The sequence below is a fragment of the Pagrus pagrus genome, assembly GCF_965226575.1.
Source record: "Pagrus pagrus genome assembly, chromosome: 14".
Classification (NCBI taxonomy): Eukaryota; Metazoa; Chordata; class Actinopteri; order Spariformes; family Sparidae; genus Pagrus; species Pagrus pagrus.
This window is the reverse complement of record NC_140198.1, coordinates 22,657,884-22,675,206: the sequence shown is the minus strand read 5'-3', so window position 1 is coordinate 22,675,206 and position 17,323 is coordinate 22,657,884. Positions and strand designations below refer to the sequence as shown.

Genomic DNA, 17,323 nt, shown 5'->3' with positions numbered 1-17,323 from the left:
TAAACAAGAATCACACTAAATGAGAAAGAAGTCTAAGAAGTATTTCTGCCATTGATGTGGGGCTCCGCCTCTCCATCACCCTGGGTTGTTGTTAGCAAGCATCAAGTCCCTCCAAAGATTTAATCAGGATTTGTATAAAACAGTCCCCACACCTTCATGAACATCAATTTCAAAGGGCTTTTCCAGGACTTTACAGAACTGCTGTGTTTCAGTGGTGGCAGAAAACTGCTGGAGACTTCCACTCAAAGTTACAGAATGAACATTAACTTCACTTGCCGCTCTGTAAAAGAAGCACACTACCTGCTGTTGGTGGAGGGAAAAACAGCAGCTGTTCCCGCCCGGTTTCGAACCGAGGACCTTTCGCGTGTTAGGCGAACGTGATAACCACTACACTACGGGAACTGACTGCCACCTGAGCTGCCCCCCCATCTTGTTCAGGGAGAGCTGCAGCTGACACAGTTTAAAGGTTAGCAGAGGTGAGGGAGGCACTTTGAAACTGTGATTAATGTTCACTAAGTCCACAGTTCACCTTCCTGTTGGCTGCTCCAGTTTTCTAACCTATGAACCAGATCAAAGTCAAGCTGTCCTGCTTCACAACAACACACTCACTAAGTCTACTTTGGGAAAGAAAGATGCCACTTCAGTTTCTCACATATGCCCTCTGCAGTCACCTGGGGGTCCAACAAGAGCTCCAGATAGGCTCCAGACAGGCCCACTTCACCACAGACATTCTCAAAGCCTGGATCACACATCCCATGATGCCCTCTGAGACATGAGAGATGGCAGTCTGTTGTTGTCTGGAGCCTCCTGGAGTCTGTGCCCGCTGCGTGAGGCCACAACAGCTAATGCCTTTTTTATAGGCTGTTCGAGAGCTACGGCTATCCACAGTTATAGCATTACAACCCTGCGTGGTGATGTGCTCAACTTAGAGGAAAATAATGATTGTTGGGTGAGCACAAGGGCAGCACACTTCTCTTATTGTCAGCATTAGGCTGCAAACATTAAAAGTTCTCAGTGAGCGTATTTCATTACCTCGTAAAAAGGCCATTTGGCATCGGTTTCACGCATTCCTATTATCGTTAAAGCCTGTTCTCCCAGCAGGGTTTGGGTTTGAGACGGGGGACAGGTAATCACTGCAATTGGGTCTTTACACAGGACTGGTCAGAGGTCCAGGACTCACTGCTGACGCCTCCAGTAACCCCTCTAAGTCGAGTCAGTGAAAAAACAAACGTGCTCCTCCCACCTATTTCCTTCCTATTACTCTCTGCTAATTTCCAAAAAACCTGATTAAAAATGAATGTGCTGCAATAGGGTTGTAAAAACAAAGAGGATCTTTTCCAGGCAGCGGTTACACTCACTGACCCCTTTCAATACTGTATCCTCATATGGGCTCTTTTATTAAAAAATACTTTGGAGAGGAACTGGTTTCCCTACTTTTGCTTTCCTGGGGATCGAGTTGGCTTAAAGGGATGACTGCAAACAGTTTGGCTAAAGAGGCCTGCACGATGCAAAGTCAGACTGACTTAGTTTACACTAAACATTACGCTCAGAATTAGGCACAAAATGTTACAAGACAAGAAACCGTATTATGAGGTTTTATCCTGAGTGATGGCTCATTCAAGGCGTTGACAGGAAGTGGGCAGACGAACAGGGACCGGAGGAGCAAAGGTAATGCAGCCTAGATTTGCCAATTAGATACATAAATAAAGAAGTAAAGCTTGTTATATTGGTCAAAACCAGACAGGATGTAGTGCCATTTGTTCTCTTTCCTGAAGGACTATTTATCCATCTAGATTGTTTTGGTGTAAATGTGTGAGTTTTGGAAAATATCAGCTGTAGAGATGTCTGCCTTCAGTAGAATATAATGGAACTAGATGGCACTAGGCTTGTGTAAAAAAAAAAAAAGTACAAAAAATACATTAAAAAAAATTAAAAAGCAATGCGTCTTTCCAGAAATCATTACCCAGTTGCTCAGGATACTCCACAGATTTTGTTGTGACCAGTTTCATGCAGGAACCATTTTCTTTCTTGCGCAGGAGGAAGTGTGCATCTACTCAAGGAAGAGAGGCTAGTAAGCTAGCTAACGTTACAGCTCATTAATGTTGATATCCCTCACTGTGACGAGCACGAGCCTCTCATCCATGAGTAGATACACGCTTCCTTCTACGCGTTGATACAGTGCTAGAGATAGAAAGGAAATAGTTCCTACATGAGACAGCTCAGCTCAAGAAAGGTGAACTGTGGACTGTGAATATTAATCACAGTGCCTCCCTCACCTTCTCCTAAACTTGGAACTTTGTCAGCTGCAGCTCTCCCTCAGCAAAGATTTCTCAATGCATGCTTTGAGATCATGTTTGCACACTCGTTACGAGGGGGTCAATTTCCCAAGCAGCCAGTTCCCGTAGTGTAGTGGTTATCACGTTCGCCTAACACGCGAAAGGTCCTCGGTTCGAAACCGGGCGGGAACAGCCCTTTCTTGCTCCACAAAACAACAGGTAGTGTGTTTCTTTCACAGAGCAGCAAGTTAAGTTACCATTCAATCATTTCAAAAAGCTCAAATGTCACAAGTGTGTGAAAGTTTGTCAATTTGAGGAATATTAACAGCCTTGAAAGTAAAAAAAAATAATACATGTGGGTCACTGCTTGAATGTTTATATTTTGTGCAAAGAGAAAATAAAAAATCTACTGATTTTTTAATTTTATTTTTTTTACTTAACATTAGTAAATAGGCTATGTTGGGCTGTCTGCTTATGTCTCCTGCAGTTTTTCAGATCCTTGAAAAGCCCTTGTCGGATCCCTGTTTGGTACAAATATTGAAAAAATCTTTGGAGGAACTTTTTTAAACACATTGTTGGATAGGAACTTACAAAAATCTAAATGGATAAATAGCACTAAGGAAAAATATGTGTTTTTGATTTTGGGGTCAACTGTCCCTTTAAGATCTGAACGTGGATAAAAATATCACAAAGGAATTGGAGGTGTTTCTAAGGAACATAAGATACACTACAGGATTATCAAGAATATATTTTATAGCCTCACTTCTTGATTATTAAAGACCTTTTCATGACCAGCAGAGCTTTAGTGCACTTTTATCTCATTCCAAGAAGATGAAAGGTCCAATGACCAATTTCCGTTCATAAGAATGCTTGAAGGGGATTTCAAACACATGAGCATTGACTATATGTATGTGTGCATTCATGCCGGGTCTAAGAAAAGATAAAAGTCTAAAAGTGTCTCATGGTTTTTTTTTAGAGACATCCTCAGGCTGATATGGTTCCGATTAGGATTGCAAAGCTCTCTTTGTAGGGCTGTGAAAACTATCAAGGATATATATGATTGATGAGAGGCCAGAACAGACTGCGGCCTGAAGCGAAGCACAGAAATACTTCAAATCCAGTGGACCGCTATACACACCAATTTGTACGCATTCCAGTTGGGGAGCTTTTTCCTTATATAGAATGCAATAAATATGTGTGTGTGTTTGGTGGACAGAGCAATCCATCCAGCATGTATCTGCTCTGTTATATGGGAACTCATTGATATGTTCGGTGAGCAGCTCACACTGTACATCACTGTGTGCACCAGGTTTGGGGCTCAGCTGGTCACCGTGCTGCCTGTTTACTTTCTCTCAACCTTGTGTATGGCCTACTAAACCTGACTCCTGTATGCTCACACACATCCTCATCTCATCGCTCGCTCGGTGTGTTTGAGCTTCCGTAATAAGCCAGAACTGGAGGCATGTTGCTGCCATGTGATGTAGCCCACTTCTAGGCCCTATAGAAAATTGATGATTGGTTTCAGCATCTTTTCCTGCCTCTGGTTGGAGCTTTCTGTCAATCAAGCAGAACACAGGCAGAAACATCACGGCCAAGAGTCTTGACTTCAAAAGAAGAAGCTGACAGCCGTGAGCCAGGATGTACACACAGCCTGTACTCTGACCCAGCTGATCTACAGGGGCAGAACAAAGCAGATAAGATAAGTCATGCTGTTTTGCTGCCACATGGTCTTTCAGTTTTTCAGTTCTTGCAACAGAGGGAGAAACAATTCGACTAAACTTATTTCCTGCCATTTTCATCTCTCTTTATGAGGATTCAGTGTTAAGTGGTGATTCAGACTCTTGGGTGAAAAATAAGTTTGGGTTTCCTTCTGAAACATTTTTGAGAATTACAACCAAAACTGTGGCAAAAGTCATACAAAATCAGTTTAAAAAAAGGCTTAATGCATTGCTTATTTTCACAAAAACTGTCACATATACCAGTGACCAGATTAGCCTTTTTATTAACATGAAATCAATGCATTTAACAAAGAATATCTGCTGAAAAAAAGAATACACAATCACTGTGTTTCTAAGATAAAAAGATGCTGTTCCCGCCCGGTTTCGAACCGAGGACCTTTCGCGTGTTAGGCGAACGTGATAACCACTACACTACGGGAACTGGCTGCCTCCTCTGTCCCCCTGCTCTGCAGAAATAATCTTGCCCTCCTTCACCAGCATGTGACATGTGAGCCACGCTCCTGAGGCCTGTGTGAGACTGACAGCAACAACAGCCTGGCACAGTGGGACAGTCAGAGGTCTGCAGCCCTCTGGAGCTGTTTACATTTCCTACAGAACACACAGGAGGCTTCAGCACATGCAGCTGGAGAATCATGTATATCTACGGTCTAAATTTGTCAAAAAAAGAGCACATGTATCGCCCAGCTGCCATGCAAGAACCATGCATAAGATCCTGTATGAACATGTTTGGCTCAGGGGCCTTCATGTAAATGTCTCTTTTTAACATATTACCCAAATTCAATCACTTGATTACATTTAAGTGCATAGCTTGGATACTTCTTCACACATATGAGAACATATTTCTTAACAAACTAGTGCTGATTATGTTGATGTAAGACAAAAAAAGATCCAAGTAAGTGTGTTCTGAAATGGCAAGAGACATTCTGCCAAACAGTGAGTTATTAAAATGATGTTTAAAGCCTCAAATAATTAAATCCCTACACACTTAATTAGCCCATTGTTGCTGTGCTGGAGAGTTAATGCATGCTGGCGACAATATTCTAAACACAACTTGATCTTTTTGATATGCTAAATTAATGAATTTCTGTTTAATTTCTCCTTTGTGTTTCCTCACAGTTTTCCATTGCTGTTCTCTGGCTGATTAAATATTCATTCGGCTGCAGAAAGCTTTTTATTAGTCCTTTAATTAGAACGTAGCTCCAACTGCACGGCTCCTTGGTTTTAGCAGGATTACAGGAACTGTTTGTGCCATGATTGAGCCTTTTTTTCACCCACAGCTAACACATTGCGTCAAAAATAGTCAGGCTGCTTGTACTCTATACTGCAGCATGACTATTTTTAGCTTAATGAACCACATAAGCATAATGTTTATATGTGCATCAGTGACAGCCAGGCCTCTTTACTCAACAGCTGCTGATGTCACCAAGACCATTTGAGGTCTTTGACTCGGTTGCCATGTTGCCTTCCCCTCCAACTTCATTGTTTGAGCCAATCGGCGAGGGCTTCCAGCCAGCAGAGGGTTGTGATTTGCAGACTAGCCTTGCCATCTCTGCCGGCAGTGTGTGATTCTCTTATGTGGCCTGTAAACAGCTACACACAGACGCGTACTACACTTATGCAACACGACCCTGCCTGCAGCCAGCACACAGCATCATGAGTTAACCTACACTTACGAGCAGAGAAGGGGAGAAATATCCCTTTAAAGGGGCACTATGTAGTTTTGGAGAAGAAATTCAAACTCAGAAATGTAATATTAATAATATTAAAATATTCAGAAATATTTATTTGTTCCATAACTAAATAAACAAGCTGTTCTCAGAGGAGGATAAGGTCCCCAGAACACTGTTTGAAGCTAGAAAGGTGGCAGGGTCCGCCAATAAAAACAAAGCAAAACAGTGTGAAATTGTGTTGTCCTTTAAGGTCAGTTTGTTTATTCAGTCATGAAAACAAAGAACTTGTTTATTTAGTTTGCTCAGTCAGAAAAAAAAATCAGTCAATGAAGATCTTAAAATGTCTTCTCCAAAACTACAAAGTGCACCTTTAATGCTCTGAATTTGAAAGCCAGCGTTCATGTCATTTTCCTTAAAACACTATATTTTCTATGATTCCTCATAATGTTGCCGATTTGTATCATGTTTTGTATGAATTGAGTCAATCAGCCTAAAGTAGGTGAGATACTATGATTTTCTTTAATTCCAGGCCTTTATCTGTCATACAGTATAAAACCCACATAGTGAAGTCACAGATGCAAACATTGCTCCTTTGTAATACACACTAACCGCTGATTTAATCTAGTGCAGCAGTGACAAAAATCGCATATACTATCAAGAGACTGCCATCTAAGTTACATTTTTGTCCTCTGATGAGCCCTCATGTTTTTCTTGGACAGATCTACAGCGATGTTTTTCCATTCTTGGGCCTTATGGGAATGCTGCGTAGTTGTGGGCTAGCTCATTATGTCACTATTCAGGTTTTTTGTGATCTTTACCTCTAACAGCATGTACCATTTGTAAGGTATTAGATCATCTTGACGTATGTTTACTCAGTGGAGTCAGCGGACAAAGTATGAAGAGCCAGTACGATGATCACAGGGGAACCACTTCGGTTCTGATGTAACATTCACCAACTTTTTTGGTGAGAGTTTAATAAGTTGGAGAGCTTCCATGATCAAAAAAAAATTCTTCTTTCAGGTTTAGCTTGGAAGAAAACTTTCAGGAAACCAACATCTTCTGAAACAGACCAGCAAAACAAGTCATAAACCACAGTTCTTGACTATTTCAGATAAAAGTATCAATTTCCCTGAATCCATGTTGTAACCATGAGTCATCCTCTTTATGTACAACTTTTTATGTGTACAACTGCGACAACTCTCCTGTCATTACCTAAGCCGGTACCAGTGTTAAAGCATGTGATGAACATACCAGAAGCCCACATCTCCTCACTCTCACCACCTAATCACATGATTAATGCCCTGTTGTCACCCTGCTGAGATTAAAGCCAACCTGCATATGGCCAGAAGTGAAGGGGCTGGACTCCTCCCAGAGGGGTTCATTGTGGGTATCAACTTGAGAATGCTTTACTGACCTGCCTCCCCTCCTGGAGCTCATTAACCAATCACAGATCCTGCGCACGGGGGGATGGATTGGGGCCAATAAAGGGCTATGCCCTCCGGTGGGGACAGACGGAGATTTATGTGGCCTATATAAAAGTCCATTAGGGGACTGGCTGGCATTTTAGGCAAGCAGGAGGGATGAAACCCTAATATCTCATCTGCACTAATCAACATAATCAAATGGGAGAGCATAATTTCGTATGTGGGCTAAAATGCATTGGGGGCGAGAGGTGGGATGAGCGAGGCGAAGGATAATGGTTGGATCTGATTCCGTTCCACGGCTAAGCCAGCACGACAGCTCCATTGTTCTCCACACTAAGCTGACAAAGAAAGTAAAACCCAACCTGCCCAGCAAACAGGTCATCAGCCAAAAGAACACGATGTTAAACACACAGCCAAGAACCAAGACTAACAACCGAGTAATCATCATTTGTTCTTGTGCTTGGACACAAACCATACATTATATCTGGTTCTAGTCCAATTAGTGTTCTCAGCCAGCCTCCCATCTCATCACACCGCGTCTTAATTAGGTGCCGCTTTAGGCTGAAGGAGGACGATTCCCTCAGTGTGCTTCCATACCCTCATGCATCCTCTAACATCCACATTCCTCCTAACACCATGTAAATAACATCATACATGCCACAGACGCACGCACAGCAATATACCCCAAAGTCTGCTTTCCCTGCCCCCTTCAAGAAGATACTTGAAGTTGCTCTTCCTCATTAAGAGTATCTGCATGTCTTTAGAAAGTTACATTTTATGGTTTATTAAGTAGATTTTGGAACATATTAAAAAGCAAAGTAAAGTAATAATTAATTTTAACTATAACACATCTGATCCTATGTGCATGAAAATTGAATTGATTTCAGTAATTTTTAAAGCAAAAATGTCAAAATGGTTCCTGCTTCTTAAATGTGAGGTTTTGCTGCCTTTCTTTGTCTTTTATGCCAGAAAATGAAGAGTCTTTGGACTGTTTGTTGGACAAAAGAAGCACGTTGAAGGCGTCACTTTGGAAACTGGCAGAATAATCAATAATGAAAATAATCTTCAGTATTAACCTCGTCCTGTCTTAATACAAAAACAAGACATGTTTTTCAGACTTCTTCAGATTTGGACAATTTTCAGATTGCCCTAAAGACCCTCAGGCAGCCTGCAATGTTCCTGTGTCAGATGATGGTGGTGGGTGATTTAACATTATCGCCTCTCAACCCCCATCAAACAGAGTTCACCACCATGCTGAGGCAGAAATGCAGGACGGCGGTGGGAGAAGAAAGGGAGAATTGTACAAGAGCTGATAGGATCAAAAGGCAACAGAGCACAGAAAAAGTGCAACAGTTTACTCATAAAACCTGCCGTTCAAAGCCTCATTCAAAATGACTGAAAGGATGAATGGGACTTCACAGAACAGTTTGATGAACGGGGATTTCTGAGAGCTGCGGGGCAGAATCACCTGAAACTAAATGCAAAACTGACAAATGTGGACAGTAATGAAATACAGAAACCTCTTTAATCACAATGTAAGACTTTAAGACGTGTGCCAGAGAGGAGAGGAATGGATCAATACCGGACCTGCAGGTCAGTGCAGTTAAGTCAGAGCTTAGTATGTAATCCCTGTTTCATCCCGCTCAGTACAACCAGTGGTCAGCCTTCCTCAGGCCTCTCTTTTGAATAATGGAACACACTCAAGCAAAGGTCAGGTCGACTCTCGACTTGGATTCTTTGTCCTGAACCTGTTTTTTATGCACACAAATTACAGCTCAAAACGCTGGCGATGCACTCATGATGAAGACGAGGAGAACTGCTGAATAAACATGTGCAAACACACTGTGAAATGAAAAAAATAATTAAAAAAATGAGTCACCGTTTTAGCTGCCTGTGCAGAGCTATGCGTAGAAACAGAACAGGCTCACGTGTTTCTGCTCTGTCTTTCACTTACAAAAAGCATCTGGAGGAAAAAAATGAAGGAGCCGTTTTCCTGCTCCCACGTATGAGTCACAATCCAGAGTCTGCTTTTAAACTATGGCATACCAGACCTGTGTGTGTGTGTGTGTGTGTGCATGTTGCCAGATCTGGGTAACTGACTCCTCAACACAAAGGTCATTCAGTCCAACCTGAAGGTTTAAAACAAATGACAACGACTGCCTTCTCTGAACCAGCCTCAATCCTACAGCAGCATATGACAAGGGTGCATTTCCATATAAGTGATTTAGAAAATAAAAACATTTAACCTCATTTGTTTATATTACTTCAACCAACCACCTTAAGCGATAAGGTGCTGCTCAACGTTCACACAAACACAATGAAACACCATTGGTAAAAGTAACAAAGCATTGTGGCTAAATTACTGATAATTGGTCACATAATGACAAAATGTCAGAGTTCAATCAAAGCTTGAACCTTGCAATTTTAATTGTATTAAAAAAACATGGTGCAAGTGTGCTAAATGCATGTTTCAGGGGCTATGTGGGATAATGTGACAGTTAATTAGTGGAATCTGTGCTTGAAATGCCAAAGGGGCACCAGATCAGCTCAGCCAGAGGAGGACTGTATTTAAAACGATCAGCAGAGGGAGCTCATCTGATGCTGAAATATCAGCCAACACAGTTTAGTTGGACATACCATGAACGCATCATCAGGAGCTTTAAATGAGGAATAACAGCGATTGATGGAGGAAGAAGGGGTGAAAAATGGTAGGAATGAGACAATAGGGAGGAAATTGTAAATTCAGGTTGGAAAGATCTGTCTCATCCATAAAAAAAGTGTTTTTTGTGATGGTTATTTCACCTTTCCAGGTCCAGGTAGGTTAATAAGCCTTTCTAGCACCTGTGCTATTTATCAAAACATCAGGAAAAACTTGCTTTTCGTACACTAACTACTTTTAAAAGCTGACATAAGGCTTAGTAATAAGTATTTAATAATAATGTCAAATAGATGTCAGGCATTTAAGAATGAGATCAAATTTAAGGAGTCAAATAAAGGATAAATCTAGCCTTCTCATATTACTATAACTTTTGAGTTTTCTGTGGTTGGTGTCATGGCAGGTCACACTTTAGCCACCTTTTTATCTAGCACTACATCACTGTCTCTACTGCAGTCAATAGACCCATCAGATAAGAGCAATGGTCAACTGTGTGCTGAAAGAAAGACACCCGGGGAGAGACAGAGCGCACGCACATGGAGAGGAGCACTGAGCATTAAAGAAAGGCAGAACAAACAGATGGAAGTGACAGCGATAAATAGAAGAACACAAACGATAAAAGAGAGGAAACAGCTTGTGTGTGTATGTGACGTGTGTGAGTGTGTGTGCATATGTCAGCTAGAGACCTTTTGTCTGAGCAGCTTGCTGCGGACGCGGCCCCATAGCTTGGCCCCGGTGTTGGTGTGCCTCTTGAGCACAGGGGTCTGTGGCTGGCTGGACAGATTGTGCTGGTTCTGGTCCACGCAGCAGTGCTGCTCCAGGCGCTCGCACACCGAGTTCAAGTTTACATCCGACACCAGGATTTCCGTCATCCCAAAAGCCTGCAAGTGCCCCTTCAACAACGAGGAAAGGGAGGGAGGATGAATCCCCACGTAACCTCGCACAGATCACCGGACCAGGTGTACGAGAGCCGCAAAAAAAGAAAAACTCCAACAGCTGATACTCACTCACTCAGATACTCAAAAAAAGGAGAGAGTGATGATTAAAGGCAGGAGAACGAGATGCTGCCATGGTCTCCTTGATAAGCCTGATAATAATTCCACGTTCTCTTTGTGAGCTCATTCCACAGTCAGCTGCCAACATCTCCTCACTGTGCAATCTGACTTCCACCACGGCAAACACAGATACAGAGCGCTAGAGCGAGGCAGAGATAGAGAGAGAGAGTGTGTGAGAGACAGAGAGAGAGAGAAGGGGGAGGGAAATGGGGGGAAATGAATGAGCTCCTGTTGTCACTGAGTAGCCCTGCTTCTCCAGATGTTGATGGACACACCTCCATATAGAGGAGGGAGGGAGCAATAAACAGTCAATGAGAAAGGAGCGTGAAAGAGGGAGGGACAGAGGGACAGAGGGACAGAGAGACGGAGGGACGGAGGGACGGAGGGACGGCTAAACACTGTTTTGTTTAGTGCTTTGACCCCTTGTCAGCCTTTCCCAGAGCTGGTCAGCACACTCAGGATGTGACTAAAGAGAGGAATGTGATGATAATGAGGAGAAAATGTAATACTTTCTCTTTCACTGGCCAGGTAAAGAAGGCAAAATATTTGAGGATAAAATGTCTAAAACGGTGAAAAACACTTCATCTCAGCTGAAATCTAAGAGGCTTTAATAGCTTCTCAAAATATGACAAGAGCCACAATTTTTTCTCCTCCTCTTCTCTCTCCCAGTTATCTTGCCTCACTACCCTCTTACACGTCCCTGGTTTCCACATGCACGCACACTTGTGCACCCTGGGAGACATGCTGAGCGAATCACCATCTTTATTCAACAGGACAGGCAGAGCCGGCTGCTCTTAAAAGGCGTATTCCTCTGTATAATGGATCGATAGGGGCAGGGGAGTGGCGTGTATGCCTGTCAAACCCCATCTCCATCCGCCGTGCGTCCCATCCAATTTGAATTAGAGAGGAGAAATATTCTGCTGGGGAAAGGTTACAGACACGGGGATGCATTTTAAAGCCTCGAGAGCAGTAAGGCAGACCGTCTCCGGAGCTGAATGGTAGTTGTGATTTAGAGTCGGAGTAGACTGGTAGGTAGGCTGCTGCCTGCTGATTGTAAAGTGATTCATAAAGGGATTCAGATAAAAAAGCAAAGGAGGATGTTACACAATGTCTTTGATCTACTGATATGGTGGGAGGAAGCTGTGTTTACGAGGATGGCAAGTGAGATACAGAAATATGTGCTCTGAAACAAACTGAAGTCAGTGAAGTTGTGGGTTATTCATATTGCAGATGAGCATGTCATTAATTGGTTGTTCTATATTCGCTCTAAAAAAGCAGCGACTAGCAGAAAAAGTGTAAGAGGATAAATTCAGGGGTTACTTTTACATCCATGTAGGCTCTAAACGCACCTTAACAAACTAAACACAGTCATCATGTCATCACAAGGCGTCTCAGATAGCACTAGACACTATGATACCATGGTGTAAAAACATGTGGGTGAGTGTGTGTTCTGTTGCGAAGATAAAACACTGAACAGATAGGAAGGGCGAGCCTACATGTCTGACTTTGTGACCAACAATGCAGCAAGAGGGGGAGGATGGAGGAGACCTCAGCCAGCCCTCGCCACAGAGTATTTTTGACTACGAGACGTACACACTCCATGCGTCACATCTTGGAAAAAATGTCTGGGAAAACCATGTTTTGGAAATGGCAGAAAGAAAACCCACAGGGGAGATGGGAGATATTTTTGGGGTGAGACAGAAGGAGAACACAGATATAGACGGGTGTAATTCTACTGTGTACATGTTAACTGTTATAATACGTACTACTTTGTTACACGAAAGATCTGCTCCCACATCATACATCAGTGGACAGGTGGAAGCTGCTTTAAAGGGATATTCCAGCAATTTAGTATAGAAGTTACATAAAGTTGGGGGACGCACAAGAGACAAAAACTAAAAAACAAGAATGCCATTCAGTAGAGTGCATACCTCTGCCAAGGCCCCTGGATCTGTCCCTTTATCTGGATCTGTACCGAAAGTTAATGGGGTCTATTCTGGGCCAAGACCCCCGCCAAAAATCCAAAATGATGCATCCCTTTTTTTGGGTTGTTGGCTTTTCTTTTAACTGTCAAGACATCCTGAAAGTCAAGACACTGACAGCAGTCGAATCCCACAGCATAAAAGGTCACCCAGGAAACTACTACGTATGTGTACAGAGAGACTTTAGAGTATAGCAACAGCTTCCAGGCGTCTATACTACCGGGTCAACTTGAGTCCACCGTTTCACTACGCATCACATCAGAAAAGTCATGGAGTGAACACACATGCTCGCATGAACACGAACACATACTGTACGTTCATACATCCAGTGCTCCACTCTGTCTAGCGTTAACTCATGCACTATTTATGGTGTTGAAAACACATCTACATACTGTACATCCAGACATGATAACCCAGAATACTGTGGCTCGCGCTAACTCCAATCCAGACCGCCACGGCTCCCCAAAACCCAAATTTACTCCATACGTGACATTTAGATGCAAGATAATAAGAGGATAGCAATGAGCCAGGATGATATTTGTCTGAATCTTGTTGGAGGCAAACTATTTCAGCTCCCTTTTTTAGTTGGTTGGATGGTTTTCCTGTGAGTAGGAAGAGCAGAATAATGGGCCCATATTTACCTAAAAGATAAAAATGTACTGCAGAGATAAATTAACGGTATGAGAGGATGAACTGCGTGGGGCCTTGAGCTGGTGAGACATGGGAATGATAAAATGAGGAAAGACGTGAGCAGGGAAAGAGGAGGGAGTCCAACGGGGAGATAAGATTAAGAGTTCTTGTGGGAATGGAAGACCAGATGAAAGAAAAGAAAAAGGAGTAACTAGTTAAGGTGGTAATCCTTGAGTTGTGTTCGGGGTTGCCAGGTTTGGTGCTGTGGTGTTAGTGTGGCTGCAACGAGCACAGTGTGGTTGCTTGTGCTTTTCCTTTATGTATATATTAAATGTATTATTTATTATGCTCTGTGTGATTCCCTTTCTCTTGTGTTCTTTAACACTATGGGTCATACCAACTATTCAACTCATCTTTTATTTTTCTTCTATTTTCACAAACAGCTTTTTTTTTTGCCCCGCGGACAAACTCAGTTTAAGGGCAATTGTAAAATGTTTAAAGGAGTTCACTATTGCTGGTTAGAATAACATAGTTGATTTTAAATTCAAAGATGAAGATAAAAGCATATGACTACAACATTAAAAAAGGTGAGAGAGCAGATGGTTCAGCCCTGAGTGCCTATGCAGTGACATCAGGACCAGTCCTAGCTCTTAATTATACATGTGCTGGGTGGCACAGCCCCTCATAAAGCCGCTCCATATGACCAGACAGGAGGGGGAAGGGGAAGGGAGAGTTGAACTAGTTCCTAGTTTCCACTCCAAACTCCATATGGGATTGCGGCCGCTCCCTGACAAGCAACCACGATTCTGTTGATTCTGCGATTCTCCGGCCTCCACTCTGCAGGCTTCAGCACGGCTCTGCCAATCACAGAGGCCCTCAAGAGCTGGAGATGAATGATCAATTTAACGGCTACGGCGCTCCAACATGAATATGGATGATCCTGACACTGCAGCGAGTCTGGTGTTTCAGCATGTTTGTATGTAAGACATCCCGAGAACGTTGTACAGCTGCTGAAAACATCTGCCTATAAATGTTTTGTAGCTGACCTTCACTGTTCTCTGTCTTAATATGAAACAAACCATGTGTGTGAGTGTGATGCTAAGCAGTCCACAATGATTTCTTTTCATAAGATTATTTAACACCAAATTCCATCCTGAGTAATAGCTGAAATATTGGACTTTAACAAGAGCTTATGAACTAAAACTTCAGATTTCTGAATAAGAAGCTGTGCAGCGGCTCCCCTCACAGCAACAAGGGCCCTGGGCTCCAATCCAGCTCCTAGCTGGGGTCTTTCTGTGCTTGCATGTCCTGTCCTGCTGACCTGTACAAAATTATGGATGGCTCGTATATAAGTTTATTAAAGGAATATTCTGACATTCTGGTGAAAGTTCAAGTATCATAACTCAGTCTCTAGGATTGCACAGCACCCTGAGAGAAACAGTTTCAGCAAGTAACTCCCAGTAAAAAAGAGCAACTTGTCATTTCAGTTTTGGAGAGGGCAAGGCTAGCAGTTCCCCTGTTTCCAGTCTTTATGCTAAGCTAAACTAGTGAAATCCTGACACTAGCTCCATAGTTAAATTGGCAATATGTTTTTGAAGTACATGTTGATTGCATAAGGTAATGGCTGTAAAATAATGACACCATCTGCATTTATATTGGTTTCCTATTAAACATGCATTCACTTTGTAATTTTGTCTCACACTGGGCATGAAATCTGTGAAAATGACAGCTCACTAGTTCCTGACTCAGACAGGCACTATTTCTATCTGCTTTAAAGACTAAAGGAATGACTAGAGCCATGTTTTGTCCTGTATTGTTGGTGGCTACAGCTCAAAGCGGAAACATGAGAGAGCTACTGGTCTTCTTATCTTAGTCTCTGCAAAAAAGTGAATGAGCATATTTCCGAAAATTTTAAACTATTCCTTTAATACACCAGAGCATTTCAGAGTTTATCTTTATAGATCATTTAAAAGTTTTGGTATGCTCAAGAGTCAAACTTAAATAATTTTTTTTTTTGCATTTAATCTTGTCAAAAAGCATTTGTTAAGGGGCTCACCCAGTCTTTAAGCATTTTTATTTTTTTTTTAAATCAAAGCACATATGGACTCCAACAAACACAGTTCTGTTCTGACTGCCATTGTAATACACACTGGGGTTTTTGTTTCTTTTACAACCTACCTGGTTTTTGAACTGCAGCACCAACTCATGCTACACAATTCTGTGTACATGTGTGTACATTTATATTCGCGGCCTCAGCTCCATAACGTTCTTACTGTAAATCCCTGTGAAAGCAGCTAACGGAGGAACAAAGGTGATCATTTGGGACTTGGGTATCGAAAAATGATGAAATCAAAAAGAAAGGGGACGTGTCCTCGGGCTTATTTGACTTACTCATCAAAAATGACAAATTGCTGCGTTTTCATCTTGTGGGTCTCTCTGAGGGCCGTGATTGGCTGACACGATGGGCACGGTGACATCGATAGCTGCAAGCCTTGTTGTGAGCGGATAAATCAATCTGATTTAATTTGAACAGTCTCTATAAGTATGTTTAGGGGATGACCCAATCCACCTCTTTGATCTTCCTGCTGCCTTCACTGGAGCCTAGGCAGGAGTGTGGAAAATAGAGTCAAAATGGAGGGGAGTGTGTGTGTGTGTGTGTGCATGTGTGTGTCTGTGTAAGGGGGGCTTTCGAGGGAGGGTCCTTCAGGGTACAGTGGGAGTACTAAAACGGGAGTGCAAAGGCAGGAGGGGGTTTGGCAGGGTGGGAAATCACAGCCTTAGGGTGCTCTGCAGCTTATTCCTGCTTCTCTTTCATCTGAGCCGTTGGGGGGGCATCTTCCCCAGATTAACCGCTCCATCACTTATTAAGTACTTTGGAACAAAAGTGGTGATGGAGAGCTGAAAGGGAAGAGAAGGGAAGGAGCCAGGAGAAGGTTTCATTAGCATGTAGCTCGAGTCTGTTGTGGGTTGTTGGGTGTGGTTGAGATGAAGAGCGTGTGTGTGTGTGTCTCAGAGACAGAGAGTGGGTTGAAAAGCATTCAGGATTTGAAAAGATATGAATAGACTCAGCAATTTTAAGCCTTTGCATTTACTTAATAGTAAATCTAGCAACAGATCTGCAGTTTCTTCTTCTTTCTTTTTTTAAAAAAATGTCAAAATTCTCTGATTCAAACTTCTTAAATGTGAATATTTTCTGGTTTCTTTACTCCGCTATGACAATAAAATGAATATCTTTGGGTTGTGGACAACAAGACATTTGAGGATAACATCTTGGGCTCTGGGAAACACTAAAAGGCATGTTTGACCATTTTCAGATATTTTATAGACAAAAAAACTAGTCGATAAATTGAGAAAATTATCTACAGATTAATCGACAAAGAAAATAATTGATAGGTTGCAGCCCTAAAGAACAGAGGAGATAAACTGAGCAAGAGGACACAAAGCCTAAACAGAGGTTGGGAAGCAGGGTGATGCAAGAGCAAATGGTGAAGCAGTAACGCTGCAGGTTCTGCTCGACAAACCTCCATTCAAACAATGAGGTCACACTCTGTACACATGCTGTTCTCCACATTTTTCCATGTTATGATCCTTGTACTTCCAGATGTTTTGTTGTTATTGCTAATTGTTGTGTTAATTGCTCCCCTCTTAATTTATTTTAATTTTATCATTTAAGTCACTCAGAGGTGTTCCCACATAGAGGTACGACACAGCTGACACCAACAGAATTCAAATGTGTCATTCCTCGGCTCAGGGTGTGTTTGTTCTCCAAACAACTGATCTTTTCAGACAAACAACAGAACCTCCTTCGTGGAGATAATTACAGCTAAACAACACAGCGAACTCGCTTTAATTACAACTGATCCACCCAACCCTGCCAAACATTACAGCGTT

At 42.3% G+C, this 17,323-nt stretch overlaps 1 protein-coding gene across 4 annotated transcripts in view; it reads right to left on the bottom strand.

Annotated features, from left to right (window-relative positions):
• abr (ABR activator of RhoGEF and GTPase) overlaps positions 1-17,323 on the bottom strand; it is a 136,185-nt gene that overhangs the window by 6,950 nt on the left and 111,912 nt on the right. The window contains exon 1 of one of the 4 annotated variants that reach the window (XM_084374111.1): positions 10,452-11,017. The exons of the other annotated variants lie outside the window; for them this stretch is intronic. Within the exon in view, the coding sequence (XP_084230237.1) occupies positions 10,452-10,637 (186 nt within the window). The 5' untranslated portion in view covers positions 10,638-11,017. Of the gene's footprint in view, positions 1-10,451; positions 11,018-17,323 lie in introns of those variants that run through there. 4 annotated transcript variants of the gene reach the window in all.